The sequence below is a fragment of the Amphibalanus amphitrite genome, unplaced genomic scaffold (genome assembly GCF_019059575.1).
Source record: "Amphibalanus amphitrite isolate SeventyFive unplaced genomic scaffold, NRLGWU_Aamphi_draft 000819F_arrow, whole genome shotgun sequence".
NCBI classification, from domain to species: domain Eukaryota; kingdom Metazoa; phylum Arthropoda; class Thecostraca; order Balanomorpha; family Balanidae; genus Amphibalanus; species Amphibalanus amphitrite.
In genome coordinates, this window is record NW_024882313.1 from 134633 (window position 1) to 157158 (window position 22526).

General features: G+C 49.9%; 2 protein-coding genes across 3 annotated transcripts in view; both read right to left on the reverse strand.

The window, feature by feature from the left end:
- The window catches only part of LOC122366611 (TWiK family of potassium channels protein 7-like), a 30661-nt gene extending 9076 nt beyond the window's left edge, over positions 1 to 21585 (reverse strand). Inside the window, exons 1-4 of one of the 2 annotated variants that reach the window (XR_006253918.1) lie at positions 21138 to 21580; positions 11618 to 11819; positions 10738 to 10874; positions 6307 to 6449 (exon numbers count right to left, since the gene is read on the reverse strand). Coding sequence is in view for 1 of the 2 variants with exons in the window: in XM_043339060.1 (XP_043194995.1) it covers positions 6307 to 6449; positions 10738 to 10874; positions 11618 to 11776 (439 nt within the window). In the remaining variant the exon portion in view is untranslated. Of the gene's footprint in view, positions 1 to 6306; positions 6450 to 10737; positions 10875 to 11617; positions 11820 to 21137 lie in introns of both variants that reach the window. The other variant, XM_043339060.1, reaches the window with a different exon arrangement.
- Positions 11786 to 15215, reverse strand: LOC122366604. The gene is made up of 2 exons (XM_043339035.1): positions 14107 to 15215; positions 11786 to 11819 (listed from the first exon to the last, which is right to left on the reverse strand). The coding sequence occupies exons 1-2, from the start codon at positions 15213 to 15215 to the stop codon at positions 11786 to 11788; spliced, it is 1143 nt and encodes a 380-aa protein (XP_043194970.1).
- Positions 21586 to 22526: the final 941 nt, after the last annotated feature.

Below are 22526 nucleotides of genomic sequence, written 5' to 3' on the forward strand. Positions count from 1 at the left end.
ATAGGTATAGTTACTTGCTAATGCTATCTCACAAGAAAGGATGTGTAACTGAAGACATTCGTATCAATCTCTAAGCAACCGTTCACAAATATCGCAAAATTGCCTCGTATATCCTTCACAGCAGCTTCAAAGTAAAGACATGCGATTTATCATCTGTTAAAGAAGCAGTGATTTATCACTGCAATTACCACAGTTTGTGCGGCCTGTGCTGTCATTCCATAGTTCCACCAGTTCCCACATGGCCACAATATGAAACAGTCGTCCTGACCCCATAACCGGCACCATCGCAAGACGTGCGGTACGAGCCCAATCGATAGCATGTATGCAAACAACGCTATATAAACACTCACCAAATCAGATAGCATGTATCGTCTGTTATTCCGGAATGGCCAGCGTGCTGGCTCTTCCCTGCATGAAATTGGCGCGTGGCTGTCCTGTCCATCGATAGCCAAAGGCGCCCTTGTCTCGCTGTCCATGGCTGCCCATGACGGCCGCGGGCCTGTTGGGATCGATGACTTGGCGGACGGATATTAATAGGTTCATTATCACCCCGTGGCGACCGGTGGCGCAGCTACAGGCGTGTTCACCGGCACATTGTTTTGGTTGGGACGCGTCATTGACAACGGGCACTGGGGGCTAAACAAGTGACACCCTCACGCGCGCAGCGTATCAGTCATCAATTGATGGAACAGCTTCCATTGAGCGTCACGTGTGACGTATTAGGCTTATCGACATCCTCATTATTCGCTAATTTTCCACCTACTTGCATAGACTATTGTTAGCGTCATTGTGTTGATTAGTGTGTCCGTTATGCAACTACCTATGTACATATGTAGGTATATACCTACTGCGATTATTTGCCACGTTGCAACGCAAGTGCCTTGCTCGTGGTTCATGAAAACTCGATTTCTCTCTAGCATTACATAGGTATCAAGGAAGTGAGTCATTTCAGAGCACCCTTCCATGTCTCCTTAGACAATGCTGTAAAAACAACGGCGGCATTGGTGTCTGTGCATTGTCCTGTGAGACAACGACCCAACAGACGACCGCCGGTAAATATTGACGCGTCGCTTAACCACCGACGGCGCCCTGAATGCTAACTAGACTGTTTGCTTTGCGTGAAAACAGCGCTCCTTGAAAGCTAGCCGCCAGCCTTGCCCATGATTTCAGAAATGGCCGTCCTCGCTCTTATGAAGCATACCACACTCATGACTATGAAATCCAGAATAAAAGCTGCGACTTTGTACCAAAATAATTTGATTTTATTGCTGTTTTGAGCAGTACCAAGGGCAGCAGTTGTAACGTCTATGTTCAGTCTCATCACCCGACTGGCGACATTGTCAAAGTGACGCAGCCTGGGTACCACATGAAATATGTAAGTACGTTGATGTGTTGTTTGTGCGTGTGCGTCATTACAGCAACAAGTCCGCCAATCGCCTCCTCAGCCCATGCTGACTGACAGTGCGTGTCGTCACGCACGCACAGAGTATACCGCATATTCTCCTACCGTATAGGCATCCACCCCACCGTCCGGTACCGCGGTCTGCAGCGTGGGGATCGACCACATCCCGGCAGGTGCCGTCGGGGGCGACCCACAAAGCCAGTGGCCGCCAGAACCAGCAAGCAGAGCCAGTGGCCACGGGGGCCATCCCGCAGAGTCGCTGCCGCGCCGTGTTTCCAGCCCACCGCGGGAGCCATCAACACATACGGCGCCGTTGTCTAACACGTGTCATTCTCATTTACAATGACTCGACGGACACAGCCGTCGCGGGGCAGCGGGATAGAACGGCGGTCGGCGCGACCGGCCCGCCGCCTGCCAACGCCAACGCGGCCAGAGCCAGCGCGGTGCGGAGCTCCATGTGTAAAGGAAAGGGGTTGTAAGTAACCTGTCAGAGACAGGTGCCCTGAACGCCCTGTGGATAAATCATTAGATTAAATTGTTTCGAAATTAGTCGCTTCAGCCTTCGTCGATGTTTGTAATTTAGTCGCACTGAGGTGTTTTGTTGACGTGCTTTGTCTAGGAATACAAAGCAAACTGCTTTCCTTTAGTTTATTTTAACGCGTTTCAAAGCAAATAAGGTTGATGATCTGTCACGGTTAAGTGAGCTAAGATAGTGGTAGACCTGTTGCCAAATGCTCATTAGGGCAGATACCACACCCAATGGGTTCCCGACCAAACCATGGTGGAATCCATCACTAGTACCCTAATAGCTCTAGTTAGCCTCCACTAACAAAGGGCTAAAAACGCTAACCAGATTGGAGTCTGACGCGCATTAGCCGAATTGGGTGCCGGTCGTCAAAGCTGCAGCTAATGGGAATGTTTCGCGGCGCCGGCCATCAGCCAAATACCGCCGGGTACGGGCAACCTCCATCATTACACGGCGCTGACGGGGAAAGGCGGATGGAGACACGAGTGCTATAGATAAACACATTTGAACTTGATAGTGCATCGCGCGCAACTGCAACAGTAACAGCAAGCCATCATGTGGGTAAGTACCTACTGCCCCTTCAAGTGGGCTGTGGGCGGGCTGTTAGATGGCAGATTAAATTCCTGGAAATATATCTACTTATCAATATTTTTAGTTTTGAACATAAAAAATAGTAAGCTTACTGAGCTTGTATAGGTATGAGAGAGCAGCTCAGTAAGTAATGTACTAAGTAACTAGTGCTGTGATGACTAATGAGTCAAGCAAGGGCCCCGCGCAGAACACTCGGCAATGTCATAAAGTTAACCACAAGCGCGGAAAATACAGTCAATGGATGGATGTCGGATATGAGCCTTCCTGCCACCGAGTGGGTGACGTTGGCTCCTATGACGTCGGTCCGTCCCGCTCTATATCCCCTGACCGATATCCGCGCTGCGATATCAGTCCGCGGGGGTCTCGGGGGAGAGTTCGGGGAGGGTGAAGGGCACGGGCCTCCGCTGACGGATGGCCGGTCGGACGGGGCGGGCCGGCGAGACGGCCCACTGCACGCGGTCAGATCGGCAGTTACCGCAGACACCACGCTAGATCGGCCGTTACCGCGGATACCACGCTTACCGCGGCCAGGGCATTTGCTGCGGACTACCTCGGTCAGATCAGCAGTTACCGCGGACACTAGGCTACCGCGGTCAGGAGAAAAGTCCGGCCCGAAACAAAGAGAGTGGTTGATTCACAGCCATCTCAACCCGATCAAAAACGTTTTGGAAAGCTCCCTTGCACGTGCACAAAGTGGTAGCGCAAACGCAAGACAACTGGCATAGTGGATATTTTCAATTTCAAGCGCATAGCACGATACCTAAAAACATATCTCGCTTGTGTGGGACAATCATACTGGGATTAAATTACACCCAAAGCATCGATAAGATAAACTTAATCGGCGGGCTTCGTACGATCTGTGAAAGCGTTGTTTATCCTGGATGTTTTTGTCTGATAAACTTGAAGCAGGTCAGATAGATAGTTCTATCAATGCCTGAATGTTGAATGTGGATTTCTCTCTAAAACGCATTTCTTTGGACGTATGAGCAATATATAATACTGAACGAGGCCGGTGTAAATAAATTTTCAAGACCGAGGTCCTTACTGGATTTTTGAACGAGGCCGAAGGCCGAGTTCAAAAATCAGTAAGGACTGAGGTCTTGAAAATTTATCACCGGCCGAGTTTGGTATGTATTTTACTGTATGCCAACGATAAATTTATTTTCTGGACCGAAGCTCTTAGCCGACTTAGGAACGAGACCATCCCAAAATGTTGGCTTAAGTGCATTCTGGTAATGCATTTTTGACCGTGGTCAATTTGCTTACACCAGTTATTACCACACCCCTCTGGCTAATGTATTTGAATAGGCCAGGCATACAGTAAAGTGAATTACTGCATAGACCAAGGGACTTTTGATAGGCCACTCAATAGCTGCACGTTTTGAATCTCCAAATACAATGTGAAATTATTATAATAAGCATTCTTTTATTCTTTACACTGTCAGCCACTTGGCTCATCCTTTGGATGAGCACTGTTCTTCGCACAACATGGAAGCTGCATTCTAGAGTGTGTTATCCCTTCTCTAAACATAACCAATGTCTGAGAAGGTTGGCCTGCTGGATATTAGGAGAGAAAACATCACTCCTCCCATACAAACGAGTGCACCACATGCTGCAAAACTTCCTCATATGCCCCAATAACGCATGGACTCTGGCGACGACTGTCGTCTGATTGCTGAATTCAGCTTTCAGAGGTTATTTATATTTTTGGCACTTGAGTTTGAAGAATAGATATTGCATTGAATATTTTGTAAACATATGATTAGAATATCCAAGCGACTAAACTTACATAACGAACTGATAGAAGAGCACCGCTCGCTCCCTCATATCCAGCTATTCCGTGCACTTGAGCAATGTTCCGCAGGGAAGCCAGCGATGGACAAGTATCGTCCATAGTCGCCCTCCCCCGGTCTGTGTTGATCTCAGCCCTGACTGGGTTTATCAATAGCCGAGCGTCCCGGTGGGGGCGGACCGGGGGGCTCTCGACGGACTGGACGGGCGGCTCTCCACGGGACGGGTCGGAGGGGTCGCGGTGGGACGGTCCGATGGGTCCCGGTGGAGTCAGGTCTCGTCGGAGGCGGGAGGAGGCGGGATTAGGCGGGTTTCGTCGGAGGCGGGCGGAACTAGGCGAAGGCGGGTCTCGGAGGCGGACGGAGGCGGTCTCGGGCGGGCCGCCTGTCACAGTCGGATGATAGCTGACGGAGCTCAGCGCTGCACGGACAATCTCTGGCTTGGCATAGCGCCATTGCCTGTGTGACGATAGTGGTGTGGTCTTTGGTCGAATTGCTGAAACATTCGCTGAAGAGCTTCGGGCACCCGTACAGAGCGCAATATGCCGCAGCTGCACGCAGAAAGTAAAAAATAAGTGGTTTCGCAAAGGATAACAAAGTGTAACGTGCGAACTGCGAGCCCATGCGTTCAGAATCACGTAACTTTTAATTTACTGCCAGTAATAATGAGAAGGTGACATTTTCGCATGGTGAGCATTGGGCCAGTGGGCATGATCACGGGACGACTGAACAGTGAAACAAAATCTTTAGACGCTTGTTCGCCAATGCTCAATTGAATCGATCATCCTAGCTGATCACGCAGTTTTGTATGGCCCTCGGCAAATCATTGGCACAGATCTGGATATCTCCTCTGAATACCGAGTGGCTAGCCATCAAAGGAAATTGACCTGTTACGGCGAAAAAACAACACCAAAATGCTAGAGCTTCGTCGTAGACTATCAACAAGCCGGGACTATTCTTTTTCCTTATCGTCAGGCTTCTTCCTCGTCTCTTCCCTCCTCTCTCTCTCTCTCTCTCTCTCTCTCTCTCTCTCTCTCTCTCTCTCTCTCTCTCTCTCTCTCTCTCTCTCTCTCTCTCTCTCTCTCTCTCTCTCTCTCTCTCTCTCTCTCTCTCTCTCTCTCTCGCTCGGTCGCCTACCGTAACAATGCGCGTCGCCCACCGCATCCATGGACCCTCCCCGTCAGCGGCCCCGTGGGAATGAGCACCTGACCAGCTCATAACTGGACCAGTGTGTCGCACGCACCATATCGCCCCGCTAATCCGTCCACTACCACGGACACGCCTCTCCCGGCTGGCCTCTCCCCGATCGGACCTTCCGCGAGCCTCTGCGTAATGCGTGCCTACGCAGCCGGTGAGCAATAAGGGATCACAACGGTACGAATGGAGCATGGTGGTCGTTATTTTTAGCGACATTCATCCGCTACTTTCGGTAGGAAAAAACATGCCTTTTTATAGGAAACATATGCCTCGGACATAGAAGTGCGATCCCGTGTCGAGCGTGCCTGAAAAACTGTGATGAAAAAAAAACTGTGTTCTAACTCAGAGTGAAAAACTTTATAACGTACCACACTCCTTGCATTAGACACATATTGTTGCTGTTTGGTGAGCTCGAGAAACTCAGCCGGTACATTCATGCAGTCATTCGAGTGGCTCACAGTGGCTGATACCCGGGGTCTGGGGATCATTTGTAAGACACATAGATTGGAGCTCGGAGCTGAGTCATCACGAGCACGATTGCCGTCAACGATAGTCATAACGGAGGTCAGGGATCAGCTGTGATGTTCGAACTCCAGGACGCGATGGTCTGTGTCTTCTCACTCCGATGGTCTATTTAGAACTCACCGATATAGTCTGCGCTAAATTCACCGATGGTCTGTGTCAAACTCACCGATGGTCTGTGTGAAACTCAGCATTGGTCCGTGTCGAACTCACCGATGGTCCGTGTCGAACTCACCGTTGATCTGTGTCGAACTCACCGATGGTCTGCTCAAACTCACCGATGGTGGTCAGCACAGTGGAGGAGAAGAACACGGAATGTATGTAGGTCCACTTGTACTTGTGCACCGGCTGCCCGGGCGTCACGTCCACGCCCGAGCGAACCGCTCGCAGCAGCTCGGTCTCGTACTCCTGTAGCAGGCTCCTGACGGTGAGAGGAATAGGCTGTGAGAAAAGTTGCCACGGTGACAGAAATCACGGCCGGAGGCATAATTCACTGAAGTGAAAGAAGTGCGAGAGTGACGGGACGTAACAGAGACAGTGACGCCACGGAGGTCACAATAGAGCACAGTGAGACTAATATCTCATATCTGTGATGAGTCGATGACTGATGTTCTAGAAAGGGCACTACATGATAATTTTGTATGACAACTTTTCTCGCCGTATTACGGCGAATAATACTTGCTCCGTTCACCACATTGCGACGGTCCGGGTGAACGTTTTGGTGGTAATGCACATGCAGGTGCTTCCTTTATAAAATGTGGGCCGTTTGGAGCCGTTTGGACGAGTCCTCCTTGCGGTCGACTTAGTTGTCCTAAGGTGAAATAAAGTCCGCAACGCTGATGGCCGATAAAATTGACACACTTCATGATATGTTATTAGTTTTTTTACCAGGACTTTTTTTAAATATGACAAGTTTTCTAACATCTGGAAATGTGAGGCCAATCTCCTTCCAGTGGATATTATCTCCATGATAATCGCATATAACCAATGACCCCATTCTTTCACCAGCTTCTGTGACGGCCGGAGATTAAACAATAGTTGACAGATCACATTTGTCACATCGATTAGACGATGCCGGCTGATGGACGAGCTCTCTCGGCCGGTCGCCGTTCGCGACTCAGTCCACAGAAGGAGCTGCTAGTGGCACACTCATCACCGCCTCAACACTCACTATTGGCACGGCACTGCGGCACGCAATCGCTTCAGTCAACCCAGTCAGCCAATAAATCAGTCAGACGGCCAAAGACGATAAAATGGCGAATATGAATCACAATCATCTGATGAGAAAGGTAGTCACTATCGTTGCCGGTGATTAGCATATAAATGTTTCGGCTTCATGAGAACGCTGTTATAGAAGCGACCATCGTTTAAAAAAGGTTACAAATATCTAGTTGAAATCGTAAATGAAAGAGACTACCCACTCCATATTGCACAATATGAGCTATGAAACTATAAAAAGTCATGTCTGGCAGCCCTCTATATAGACTTGTTGGAGAATGGCGTACTTGTTTGACACCTAACCCGCGCCCCGTTGGGCTCTGCCGAGCAACGCGCCCCGTTGGGGGGGGGGGGGGGGCATTTTGGCCCCCCTAAGATCTCGAGAACCACGCAACCTAGCGACAAGCGGCAAACGGTGTTGGATAGCCCTATCAGGGAACTACCTTGTGACCCAATTTTATTGACCTAGGTCAAACCAATGACGTCACAGGTCAGGTCAAAGGTCCAATTTTCACCGTTTACAGGCATTTCAAGAAATGCGTTGTAAAATCGAGTAAAATGCATTTCATTGAAAATCATCGATAGGGAAATGTTCTTCAAACACATATTTTGCTATTTGAGGTCACTGATACCAGGTCAGGTCACAGAGGTCAGGTCACGGGGGGTCACAATATGAAAGTGTCGTGTGATGCATGTTTTATGGTCCATTTTACATGACGAATGCGATTATGTGGGTCAGGCAGCCTTTGGGGCCAGCTTAGGTCACGTTTTGGTCAAGGTCAGGTCAAGGTCAGGTCAAGGTCAGGTCAAGGTCAGGTCAAGGTCAGGTCAAATTAGGTCAAATTTCAAAGTTAATATTTTTGCATAAAATGGGTACCTATCGAATCGATGCAGCTCGTCACGGGGAGATCAATGGTGGTCTTTGTTTTGCCGTAAGTGGTCTAGAATCGCTAAAAATTGAGTTCAAAAATTTGACATCATCATTTTTGAACAGTTTTTTCGCTATAACTTGGCCAAAAAACGAGATATCGATCTGAAATTTGGTATGTATATAGAAGAGCGCAGGGACTATCACATATATTCCGTTTTTTTTTCGAAATTCGGAAAATTTTTGGATTTTTTTAAAGTTTTTCTAAAAAAATCATTTTTTTGATTTGTTGGGGGTCAAAAACCCAAAATTTTGAAAATCAGAGATAGCAATTTTGTAGCGCCGCTTTTTGTCTACTAGACCATATAAAGAACTTTGAAATTGCTTGATAACTGTAGATTTGGTGAGCGTTTCAAGATTGCATGTTTTTTGCTCATTTTTGCTCGAACATGACCTCAGTTTGACCTCAATAACTCCTGACCTAAGGTGACCTAAGACTTGAAATTTTGTGTGAAGGTGTCAAATTGATGCCCGGGAAGGTACTGAAAATTTGGCGGCGCTGCGCGCCGCCGTTTTCTTGCTATTCAGGAAAAACCACAGGGGGGGGGCCAAAATGCCCCCCCCCAACGGGGTGAGGGCTAATGTTGACAGCAATGCACGATAATTCTGTAAAATTCCATTTCTGGTCAACGTAATTGGGTCATAAGTCAGAACCATTACTGAATTTAGGAGATATTTTCCCGTTCTGTAGGCTGTTTGTGGCGAAAGTGTAAATAATATAATTTACATAGCGTTAGCATGCTATTTTTCCCAAAAAATATTTCTTAACAATGTTAAGCTTATTCGTAATGCACATTAATGCATTAATTAACTCTTCAATCTTAGTAACATGTGGAAATTTCCGATTGCACTTGATGCATCATGAGTTGAATCTGAGTGGATAAGCTTTCTCACTATCAGCGAACATTTTAAAACACCGATTTTCAGGCAGCAAAACACAGCCCGAAGCAACACAATCAGCGACTTTCACGCTAATGAAGCCGCTAATGATCCTCCGGGCCCATTCATTCGGCGTGTTGTCGCTGGCTGTCTCCCTCCTCTCCCCTCTCACGGCAGTGCTCCGCCGCAGTCGCCACCGCTCTGGTAGCGTTCCCCGGTCAGCCCGGAGGGAGGGTATGATGCAGACAGAAGCGAGCCACGCCCCTGTCACCGGCCGCGCGGCCGACGGCACGCAACTCTACACAGACCCCTGCCTGAAACATAGCGATACAAACAACGGAAAAACAGGGGGTGCGACAAACCCATCTGCCCGGACAGGATGGAGTTCTCAAGGGACTGGTTTTATATGGGATTGTGTTGCACGGAGTGTGGACTTATAACTGGAGTTTTATGATGCTAATTTTATGTTTTCTGGTTATGTTGAGCAAGTAATGATTATTGTACTGCTGTGCATACTACATACTGTAACCGGTTGCTGCTCACCTACACTCTTTCAGATGTTTCTCCGTGAAAAGTCCCCACAATCACCAATGGGGCACTCCATTGAAAGGCCAAGAGCCTCCGGCTCCGCTGCAGGTTTTCCTCAGCGGAAGGAGATTATGAATCATGAGTCCATTTGGACCGTCGCGAATCTCATTTGAAACCACCGGGAATCTATTGCGGGCGAATCTGCTACAAAAGAGCGCCCGTGGCCGCGGGTCGGCTGCACTCAGCGGATGGGGAGGACGGAGCTCTGTCGTTATAGAAGAGCCGCCTTACCACCGGAGCCGCCTCCGGGCGCGATTTTTCATGTCGGTAGAAAACATCCAATCATTCATGGAGCGACGGCAGCGGCGGCGGAGCGGCTCTAACGCGTCGCCCCGAGCCGCCAGCTACTGATAGCGCTCAGTTGGAAATGAGGAGCCACCGGGGCTGGATATAGTGCCGCCAATGGTGATACTCTAAATTAAACGGAACCTAAAACACTCCAGATATTTTGTTGTCATCCCAGATGATGGTGCTGAAGCTGTGAGTGAAATGCTATCGGTGACGTCCAGCAATGTATATGGGAGGAATTAGCAGGCCTAGTAAAAAAAATTACGTCAAGATGAGCAAGTGAAATTCACTTTCATTCCGTATAAATAAAAACCATTTATCGGTTGAACACAGCTGCACGCAAAAATATAAATGAATAAGTCACAGGTTTGCTTATTTCATAATTCGTCGGCATGACGTCGACCTTTTGCAAATCAGTCCATCACGAAATGCATCACTTTTCACGCCTGGATGGTTATAAATAGCCAGATTATTCGCCATGGGAATAATACCTGGGACCGTTTGTCATTCAGATGATGTCAAATATCCCGACATAACTCATTCATCTTGACAGAAATGGAAGAATCATTGAATGCTGCTCGAATTAGATTCCATGAAGCGAATGAAAAGGATGGACGAAAAAAGGCATGGAATGATGTTAGTGCATATATTAGGTACCTTTAAATTGCTTAGGCTTTTAAATTGTCAGATGTTTCCATGAGTTACATCCGTATGGTAGCATGCTTACAAATGATCTAGGATGCATAATTTCAGGGTAATAGCAATGCATGACGGCATCTACCCTGCACCGACCAGTGACGTCACTCACCCGACCAGCCGGTCCAGGTTGATGACGTCAGTGTTGTTGACGATCTTCCACACCAGATGGTGACGCCGGGCCATCACGTGGTTGTAGACCCGATCAAACTCTGCCGTCTCGCTGGGTAGTTCTATGTCCTGAAATATCTGTCAGAGAGCGACCCGCAGTCAAAACACAACTACACTCTTCAGAGACAAGAAAGCCTACGTATAGGGGTCGAAAACACGCAAAGCATAACCGACATAGACAGTGCACTAAGCCGATCGATTGTATGCGTTACGCATCTGCTTGCCCTCACACACCGCGGGCGAAGGCCGCGCGATATGAAAACAATAGGCCGGATGAGTGAGGGCGGGCGCGCGTGATGCGATCGATGAGCGGGAGAAGAATGCAAGCCGGGGCCTGAGAATGTCGGAGGGAGTCTCACGGGCTCCATGAGCCTTCATGAAGCTCATGTAGAGATAGCTGGTATGGACTGGATAATGGATAGTGATTAGTGACTTAGGTATACAGAAATTGTATCCAAATTTAAATGGAAATAACTATTCGGTGATGTGTTTGCTTTACCATGTCTACATGTGGCTCATAAAATTTAATATTTATATAAGGCATAGTTCCTAAGGAGATATCGAGGAAACAGGCAAAACTCATCTCTTGCAATGAACCTGGAGATTCTCGGTGAAATTGGAAGGGCAAATGAGAGAATCTTAGCCGATGAATGTATAAATTAAGAACCGAGACCAAGTTAAGATGCAATGTTACTTCAGGTTATATTCAATATTGAGAGTTAAAACCTTGCTTTATTTATGAAGGTCCCAGACCTTGACTAGACCCTGGCTCTGGGGAAGGCGACCAGTCTATACCACAGACGCGCGGCGGCGGGTCTGACCTTGGCTCCTCCGGCGGTGTAGACGACCAGCAGCAGAAGCAGGCCCACATGACTGCCGACGCTGCGCAGACGCTGCACGGCCCTCCTCCAGGCAGACGTCGGCTCGGTCACCACGGAGACACTGACTCGCGGCCGGCCACTGCCGCTCCGGGCTCTCATGGCGGCACCTCATGGCGGCGGCGGCCCAGAGCGCTGTGAGCGCCTGCACGGGTGTCCCGGTCACCGGGTGTCAGGGAAACGTGAGGTCAGCAGGTGAGGTCACACCGGTCACTGGGTGTCAGGGAGGTCACACAGGTCACCGGGTGTTAGGGAGTGAGACTGCATGGTGTGAGGTCACAGCGTGAGGTAACATAGGTCACTGGGTGTTAGGGAGGTAACACCGGTCACTTAGTGTTAGGGAGCGGAGACGGCAGCGTGAGGTCACACCGGTCACCGGATGTCAGGAAGGGAGACAGCAGTGTGAGGTCACAAATCGGACACCGGGAATACGTGAGGGAGACGGCGTGGACACTGGACACACACTGAGTCACCGGGGTGCTTGATGGCGTTACCGTTAGGACGTCGTATGTCAATAAGGGTAAGCAGGCGTGGGCAAACTGGGCATACATACTTATTGACCGCTGTCACTGACCGGGGACGGAGTGAGTGTAGATCACCGACTAATGACAACGGTGACCGTTACAGACAACCTATATGATGATAGCATGTAGGTACTCACTGTCGACCCTGAATGAGCCCTGTTTACTGATATGACGAAGTGAAAAATACAGCCACGAAACTGTCCGGAACAGCTGAGGCCTGAGTGCATTTGATATGGATTTCAATAGCAAAATAACGAAAGTCGAAACAATTACTGAAGCTACTGTCATTTTAAGTCTATATTATTCACGTCAGTTCGGCACTGGTCTTTATTATTTCCGACCGTCTTGTTCATAAACAAATGTCTCAATTTACGTTGCTCTGCAGGAAGCAACTGGTGTAGCTTATGATTTGTTAATGTGTTATGATTTCCCCTGTGGTATGAGTCAGATTTACGACGTTAATTTAGCCATCTTCGCGGATGCATTTACTTTTTGATGAGGCCGCATACAAGGGGTCCACTTCGCGCATGCATTAATACACACAACACGCATGTTTGCGCTTTCCCTAATTTACGGTGAACACCGTGAAAGTTATTTCAAATAAGGACATTTGCTGATTTGCATGATGGGCTCATTCACATAGCCCATCATGAAAATATACACAAGTCTGTGGCTCAGAATTTTCCACATTGAAAAGATGCCGCCAATATTTTCATCTAGGAAAAATGCAATCTATAAGTCACCACGCTGTCACATGAAAAAAAAACAACTGAAGTTGTCTCAGTGACTCTAAACAAACAAATGACCTATCCGGCGATATCCACGATTCATGACCGAAACTGGCTGGTGGGCGAATCTGTTTTTGTTCCGAGTACAAATGTTGCCGACTTTACTGTGTGGTGATAGGATGTGGCCACGATCAGTCAGCTCAGGACGCCGGATGAAGTTGGAGCTGAAATGGGTGCGGATTCTCGAGATGGGACCGAGTCGGCTCTCGATGTCCGGAGTAAATGCAGTGGCAAGAGACACGAACGGCGAAGCGGTCATAGACAGTGACATATCGCTGGGACCAAAGCGACGAGGGATACCGCCTCCTAGCGACGGTTTGTGGTTCAACTTGTGACCAGCTGACCGTAAACCGCCATCAAGCGATGTTCACCCATCACCGGACCCAGCAGCTGATGGCTGACCAGCAGCTGGAGCTTTGCCTTTGCGGCGACCGCTGACAACTGATTACTGATCAATGCCATATGACCAATGACCGTTGACCGCTGAGCGCTGACCGATCATCAGTCATCACTGACTATAGAGGCTAAGTAATGATGCTGTTGTTGTTGTTCTTCCCTCCGCTTCTAATGAAGTGTAGCCTGTCGGCTCTGGGCGCCTCTGGCGGCCGCCGCCAGGGCCGCCACCACGGCGGTCTCCCGGACCTCCTCCGGTTCCGGGTGGATGGTGTAGCACGTCCTTGATCTCGTCCCCATCAGGGCGGGGCAGCGGAGGAGGACATGATCCGGCCTGTCCGGCTCCTCCCGGCACAGGGGGCACCAGGACTCTCTGCAGTCATCTCTGTTGCACCCCTGGCATCCGCCTGGGATCGGAGACGGGGAGCGACCGATTCTGTGCAGGTAGGACCGGGCACCAGACCAGTGCCCGGCCCTCAGCTGGTGGACATCCACCGCGCTGGACCGCTCCAAGCCGGTAACTCGGGGCGGTAGGCGGTCGCCCATCACGGACCGGAACCACCCGGCTGGCCAGTTCTTGATAGTAGCCTCTCTGGCGGCTCTGGCTACTGCTCGGCAGATGGTCCTGGAGTCGACGGGGATGTCCTCCTGTGGTAGCTCCGCCGCTTCCTTTGCTATGGCGTCTGCCCGCTCGTTGCCTTCGATCCCGCAGTGGGAAGGCACCCACTGAGCGTGAATCGGGCGGTGACCCTCCCGGGACAGCCGCGAGAACGCCCGCCAGATCCTGACGCCTAGCGGTGACGTCTGCGCGGTGGGCCCCGCCCGGAGGGTAGCCAGGGAGGCCATACTGTCCGTGCAGATCACGATGGGGATGTCACGGTCTCGTGGATTGTCGAGCAGGTGCTCAAGCCCGGACGCCAGGGCGAGCATCTCTGCTCGGTAGCTGGAGCAGTATCGACCGGCCGGTGTCTTCAGGTCTTCCTCCTCTCCGTCCGACCAGATGACTACTGCTCCAGAGCCTCCGTCCTTGACGCCACCCTCCACGGAGCCGTCCGTCCACAACCAGGTTGCTCTCTGTGGTAGAGCGGCAAGATGACGGGTGGCAGCCCGTATCTTCTCTCCTTCTGTCGCACCGGTTCGTAGTGGCCCCACGTCCAGGCAGAAGGTGACGTTTCCTCCGCGCTCCCACGGCGGGATGCGAGGAGGCAGCACCGGCTCGATCGGTGCGGTGACCTCCACCTCAGCCAGCATCTGGCGGCCCAGCGTTCGCCACCCCCGCACAGAAGACAGCCGCGAGGGCGCCGAGGCCTCAGCTGTCCTGCGCAGGGGGTCGGTCGGCGGTAACGCCAGGGCACGACCCAGTAGCCGAGCGGCGAGGACTTTCTTCCGCTCCTCCATGGGGGCCAGCCTCGCCTCCGCCATCACCGCGTGTGTCGGCGTGGAGCGGGGGCATCCGGTGACGATCCGCGCGGCCGCCCTCATCTCGCGCTCAATGAGCTCGGCGTGAGATGGCGCGGTTGCGGGCAGCCATGCAGCGGCAGCGTGCTCCAGAGCCCCCCGAACATATCCGTTGGCGACTGTTCTTAGAGCCTGTTCGTCCAGCCCCCAGCTGCGGCCGGCTAGGCGTCTCAGGTGGGCGACGCGGGGGCGGACTCGTCTTTTCAGACGGCGGCAGTGTGCTCCGAACTGGAGTCGGCGGTCGAACTCGATGCCGAGGAGCACCAGTGAGTCGCCCGCCCGCACCGTCTTCCCTGACACCTTGATGGTGCACCCGACGGCGTCCTTGGCGTTCTGCGACAGTACTAGCAGCTGGGTTTTCTCTCCGGCCACCAACATCTTGTTTCGGTGTGCCCAGGCGGCTAGAGCATCAGCCGCTGTCTGGGCGCGTTGTATCGCCGTATCCAGAGTGTTGCCGGAGCTGAGCACAGCAGTATCGTCAGCGTATATGTACGGTGAGATGCCAGGTGCGCGGAGGGCCTCGGCTAGTCCTGCCGCCCATAACAAAAACAACTGGGGGGACAGGACGCTTCCCTGAGGGAGGCCCGCGCGGAAGATCCGCTCCTTGGAGAGCGCACCCTGTACCTCAACCCGCACTCGACGGTCTCGTAGCCAGCTCCACACCCAGCGAACCAGGCACAGAGGGAGGCCCAGCTCGAGGAGGCGCAGCTTCAGAAGTTTGTGGTCTACCACGTCGTACGCTCGGCTGAAGTCGTACGCGGTGAGGAGGTACTTCTGGGCTGTGCTGCCGTCCGGTCGCTCAGCACGCCTGTCATACTTGGGCCGCTGCCATCCGTCTTGGACGTTCTGGACGAGCCGGCCAATGCTATCTTCTGCAGACCGCTTGGCTCTGAAGCCCACCTGTTCGTCAGGGACAAGGCCGCGACTCTCCGCCACGAACGCAAGCCGAGCTAGTATCAGTCGCTCGGCGAGCTTGGAGACGCTGCTCGCTTGGAGACGCTGCTGAAGTAATGATGCTCGCCAAGCTTACCGCAGTGATGCATCAATTGCCAGTTCAAACCAACATTTTTTAAGTGAACTGACGTAACACCAGTGTGCGTTTCACGTAAGATCTGTGAATATGACGAGAGGTGCGTAACGAATCATTAACTTCGTTATTTCGTAATTTCATTATTCGTAACTAACCGTAATTTCGAGCACAATTCTAGCTGTTCATGCGATCAACCCACTGCTTTCAGGCAGTTAGCTGAGGCGCCAACTGCTTTTACACGTGATTAGCTTTGCATTCCGACACTCAACAGCGCTCATAGGCGCAGTGCAGTGGCAACTACGGTGACTGTGGCTGTGACTGTGACTGTGACTAAGGCTGTGACTGTGACTGTGACTGTGACTGTGACTGTGGCTGTGACTGTGGCTGTGGATGTGACTGTGACTGTGACTGCGGCTGTGACTGTGACAGTGACGGTGACGGAGCGGCAGTGACAGCGCCGGTGATGGGTGCCGTTGATGGGGCTGTGGCTGTGGCTGTGACTGTGACTGTGGCTGTGACTGTGACTGCGGCTGTGACTGTGACAGTGACGGCGACGGAGCGGCAGTGACAGCGGCGGTGATGGGTCAGGGTGCCGTTGATGGGGCTGTGGCTGTGGCTGTGACTGTGACTGTGACGGTAACCATGCCTGTGACTGTGGCTGTGACTGTGGGTGTGACTGTGACTGTGGCTGTGACGGTGACTGTGACTGTGGATGACTGTGACTGTGACTGCGGCTGTGACTGTGACAGTGACGGTGACGGAGCGGCAGTGACAGCGCCGGTGATGGGTGCCGTTGATGGGGCTGTGGCTGTGGCTGTGACTGTGACTGTGGCTGTGACTGTGACTGCGGCTGTGACTGTGACAGTGACGGTGACGGAGCGGCAGTGACAGCGGCGGTGATGGGTGCCGTTGATGGGGCTGTGGCTGTGACCATGACTGTGACTGTGGTTGTGGCTGTGACTGTGACGGTGACGGTGACGGAGCGGCAGTGACAGCGCTGGTAATACGGCCGTTGATGGGGCTGTCAGTGTGTGTCACGGGTCGCCGGTCGCTCCACGGGGCCAAAGAGCGTCTTTTGTTCGTGGTCCCGAGCTGTCTCGTGGGCACGAGCGAGTGTCGACCCAAGGTAGGAGAACAGGGCTGGCGGTGGTAGGATGGAGACGGACAGCGGGAATGTGAAGGAGGTGGGATGGGAGAGAGAGAGAGAGAGAGAGAGAGAGAGAGAGAGAGAGAGAGAGAGAGAGAGAGAGAGAGAGAGATAGAGAGAGAGAGAGAAAGAAAGAGAGAGAGAGAGAGAGAGAGAGAGAGAGAGAGAGAGAGAGAGAGAGAGAGAGAGAGAGAGAGAGAGAGAGAGAGAGAGAGAGAGAGAGAGAGAGAGAGAGAGAGAGAGAGAGAGAGAGAGAGAGAGAGAGAGAGATGATGGCGACGAAAAACGATGGTCGGAGGGGGCGGCTATTGCGTCACGAGGCAACAGCTGACCTGACCATGCCGTGTTGGCAGATACTCTCAGCCTTGCTCTAGCCAGACAGCTAAGCCATGACACCTTAGTGTTGAGCCAGCACCAGCGAACATCGATTTCGCCTCGGGCAGCGCGCGTTTTCGATACGATCCCACATAAAGCCTAAATGATGCGGCCATTATCCTGTCTGCGGGGCCGCAGCCGATTGCAGCGCTACTCCGCCAGTCGAGCAGAGACCGCAGCTGTTTGCGCAAGGTGTGCCAGAAGCGTGCTACAATATGGCTAGAATGCCGGAAATGAGGGGAGTAAAAAAGTGAAAGTACGCTGAGGAGGGAGGTCGAGGAAGGGACTAACGTAACGAATAATCTTGGCATGGCAAGGTGTTTTATTTGTTTTCTCTTTCCGCTATTCTACTCTTTTACTTTTTTTCCAATCTCAGCCCACTCACTTTGTGCCAGCCCAGTTATTTTCCAGAAAGGACACATAGAAAGAGAGTGCGCAAATTTTACCATTCTATTTTTTTTTTTTTTTTTTTTGAAAGAGACATTTATCAGCCACAGTTTTGTTTCGGTGAAATTCTACCCTCACGAACGCAATTAGAGCGTTTGACTGCTCTTTGTTTCTCTGAGACCAACAGCCATGAATGTATGCATCTGGGCCACTTATCTGAATGTTTCCGATCTGCGCATGGTGCGGTGGAGAGCGATGACACTGGCCAGCGGCTGTGGGGCCAGTCGGGGAGGGGGGGGGGACAGACACAGACCGGCTAATTGTAACATCGGCAGCGACGGATACGCAGGCTGCACCGTGTCCTCTGCGGGCCGTCAGGGACGCACACCCGCTGTCCGCTCCTAATGCGGCGTCCGCTGCATCCATCAGCCCGGTACCGAGGTATGGAGGCATGGGCGGGCAGCGCACGGAAACGGGGAGGGTACGACCAGCCTGCCTATGTCGACGTAAAACATAGATACATGATAAGTGGGTGATTACTGCCTGGTGCCTGGTAGCAACCAAATAGCCTCTATAGATGTTGTCATCCACAATTTATTTACAGTGGTCAGTTAATAAATAATTGCTTAGTAGAATTGCTTGCAACTGAAGTTTTAATAGCTGCCTACGGATATTTGAAACATGTTTTGACGTTTCGCGGAACACATGAAAACAAAATGCCTGGTAGGACATGATTTAGAGAGTTGCTGACTGGCTTACACAATAATATACGGTGGCACTTATTAGTGGCAATGGACTTTATGGGGCCGAATCAGAAAGCAGAAAGTATCCATTGAGCAATAATGCCTATCTGCTGCCTTGTGACCCAACTTCATTGACCTCGGTCTAACCGATGACGTCACAGGTTAGGTCAAATGTCGAATTTTCACCGTTTACAGGCATTTCAAGGTGATGTAAAATCGAGTAAAAAGGCATATTATTGAAAATCATCTATATGGCATTGTCCGTCAAACACATATTTTGCTATTTGAGGTCACCAATACCAGGTCAGGTCACAGAGTACAGGTCACTGAGGGTCACAACACGAAATTGTCGTGTGATACATGCTTTATGGTCCATTTTACATGACAAATGCGATTATGTGGGTCAGGCAACCTTTAGGGCCAGTTTAGGTTATGTCCTGGTGAAGGTCAAGTTAAGGTCAGGTCAAATTAAGTCAAATTTTAATCTTGATATTTTGGATAAATGGGTATCGATTCGATGCAGAGCGTCACGGCAAGTCTAATGGTGGTCTTTGCTTTGCGCTACGTGGTCTAGAATTGCTTAAGTTTCAGATTGAAATTTGACGTCATCAATTTTGAAGAGTTTTTCGTTACAATTTGGCCAACAAAGGAGGCATCTATCCAAAATTTGGTATGTGGATAGAAGAGGGTAGGGACTATAATTTATGTTCAGTTTTTTTTCGAACTACGAAAAACTTTTGGGATTTGTTAGCTATTTTATCATAAAAAAATATTTTGGGGATCGAGCTCACAAAATTTTGAAAATCCGAGGTAACATTTTGTAGTGCCTTCTTTTTTCTACACGACCATCTAAGGAACTTTGAAATTGCTTGGTACTGTAGCTTTTGTGAGCGTTTTAAGATTTCATGATAATAGCTCATTTTGCTCGAGCATGACCTCAGTTTGACCTCAATAACTCCTGACCTAAATTGACCTATGACTTGAACGTGTGTGTGAAGGTGTCCAATTCATGTCTCGGAAGGTACTAAAAATTTAGCCGCCGCCGCCGTTTTTTACGCTATTCAAGAAAAACCACGGGGGCCCCCATCAGGGCGTGGGTTAACCCTTAACCCCCATTCAGCCGGTTTCGCTTGTTTTAACTTCTAATGTTTTCAATGTAACGTCTACCATTTTGAGTAAGAAGTGGAAACATCCCATCAGTGAAAGAGCTAAAAATAAAAATGATAAATATAAAGTAGAAACAGCATACATGCAGCACATGGGTGCACGCGTTTCGTCAGACTTTTTCAACACGCGTCCATCCATGTCTACTCAATATATATATATATATATATATATATATATATATATATATATATATATATATATATATATATATATATATATATATATATATATATATATATATATATATATATATATATATATATATATATATATATATATATATATATATATATATATATATATATATATATATATATATATATATATATATATATATATATATATGAATACTTTGGTTTGGGAGCAGGTTTTCCTTGATACATATTTCATTGAAGACGACAGCATGTTTTGTGTTGTTTAACTTTTTTGTTTCGTTTTCCAATCGCCGAATGACATTACGCTGTTCTATATATATATATTGTCTATACATTACTCAACATAAAAATGACAAAGTAAAATGCCTGCACCACCCACTCATCGTCAGGCGCGACAAACGTGTGGTTGCCGTTCAGCTTTGGAAGCTCGGTGGCAACGGTATCATTTAGTCGCCGCGACTCATCAGCGGCAGTAAAAACTGACGCCCGTGGTCATCAGTGGCAGAACATGGTGCTTAGCCTGGTGGCTTATCTCTAGTTGGTGGCTGAGTGGCTCACGGATGGCCCGCAAATGACTCATGGCGGTCATGCAGACCAGTCAGGCGCTTTTGAGAGGATGGCTACGCTAGGGGATTCTATTTGTCGTCCGATAATAAATATTTGAAAAATAGTAAGCGATATGTGTTATGAATGTACCTACGTGTAAATTAAGTTTTAGTGCTTAAATAAATGAGTTAACTACCCTACCCAGTGATGTATTTTACTTCACATAAGTTTGTAACACACGATTTATTTTTGCATCTTGGCATCTTTGGATTTGAATCTGGCTTTGAACAAATGCGGATTGAAATCCTTGTACCAAACAAAAAATATTTTATCTAGTTTAGCCAGGTTGCCTCTGCAAACATCACTCCGGCAAGCTACAGGTATTTGGAGCGTGGGGGAATACCTATGATTTTGCGGCAAGGTCGTCGGTCAGTATAGATGGCATTTGATTTGTATATAAAAAATGGAGAAGCGATCATCTTATTTAAAGCTATCGCATTAGACTGGTTTATTTTAGACTGAGTAATATTTGATGTAAGTTCTGAGTACTTCTCCAACTGAAGAGAGTGCAATTGCAAAAGTAAAAAACCGTTGTGGGTCTTTTCCATCGATTTCGCAATTATCGTTAAACCTACCAAGTCCAACATTAATGTGACCTAGCACTACACGCCACAAAGCACACCTGAGCAATGAGTAAGAAGCATACGCAATCAACCCAGGACAAGAACGTCTTTCCCGGATTATTCTCACCTGAATCCTGTCATTGTCCTCACACCAACAGCTGTGCTCAGTTCCGTTGCCGATGTTCAGAGACGGAAGGCCAACAGTCAATCTATTGGTTTCTCATCTCCGTCTGGACGATCAGCAGTCTCCGAATGTCTCCGCGCGTCTCTGCGCCGTCTCTGTGACGTCTCTGCGCCGTCTCTGTGACGTCTGCGTCGTGTCCGTGACGTCTCTGCAATCTGCACCGTCTCCAACCCACACTCGACCACCTTCAGTTCTGCTTACACAGCTTACCTTCCCCTCTCGCTACCACCGACGTCCACAGCCGACACATTCGGCACCGTGTAATCCGAGCGCCGGCGAACAGACCGGGAGACCGTCAGTGACCTCTCACCCCGTCGGCGTGGGTTCCGAGCCGCGGCGCCACGCGCTGTCTGTGCCCCGGCCGGCAGCCACCCTGGAGCGGCGCGGACTGGGCCGGACTGTACCGCCCTCGACCGACCGACTGCTCACGAGAGGCGCGCGCCGTCCCCGGACCGGTGACGAGCCGCACCATCAGACACACTGACAGCCGTGGTTATATCGCTTTTTTATTTTTTTGTTTAACCCGCGCACCGACGGGGGTCTGCGCCAACTTAGTACCGACGGGGGGGGGGGCGGATGACCGCCCCCCCCTGAGATCTCGAGAACGAAGCAAGATAGCGACAAGCGGTAAACGGCATCGGATACGCACGGTCAAGATCTACAATTTTTACTAAGGTCATTTTCAGGTCAGGTCAAAGATGACGTCACAGGGGTCGAAAAAGTCAAAATGGCGGCGCTAAATATGGAGAGTTTTTCTCGAATAACTTTCGAATTAGTCAAGATAGGAACAAAGTAAGGGCAGCATCGTGATCCTCTCGTCCATCCGCATCGAATGATATATATGTTGACCTCGAAAGGTCAAGGTCAAAGGTTGACCTCAGGTCACGTGACCTCGAGGTCATCATGTATATCATTCGATGCGTCTTGACGAGCTGAACACAATGAGACCATCCACGCGTCTGTATCTTGTTCCTGTACGGAGTTATTGGCCAAAAACCTTTGGTGACCTTTGATGACGTCACATGACCTCACAGCTGCCCAACAGCAAAACAGACCTCAAGGTAGTGAAGGTTGATCGTGTATGAAGTCATGTATGGTATATGGGGCCATTCCGACCCGTTTTAGTGGTAAAAACAGGGAGTTGATTTTTCCCCCATTGACTTATAATGGGGAGGTCGCGAAATTGACCTGACCTTAGGTCACCGATATCAAAATTCCGAGATATACAAATTGTAGCTACTAATGACCTAATAACATCCTGCGACTTTCAAAGGCCTCCGACATCTACTGTAGCTCTGGCACGGTGACAAAGTTGCAAAAAAGTGACTTGAG

Bases quoted from the DNA above. Each gene is read 5' to 3' on its own strand.
- LOC122366604 (XM_043339035.1), bottom strand. From the start codon at position 15,215: ATGTTGGTGGCCGGAGAGAAAACCCAGCTGCTAGTACTGTCGCAGAAC. The intron at 11,820-14,106 runs GTGGGTGCCTTC...ACACCCGTGCAG, and splicing joins CACCGCCCGATTCACGCTCA to GCGCTCACAGCGCTCTGGGC.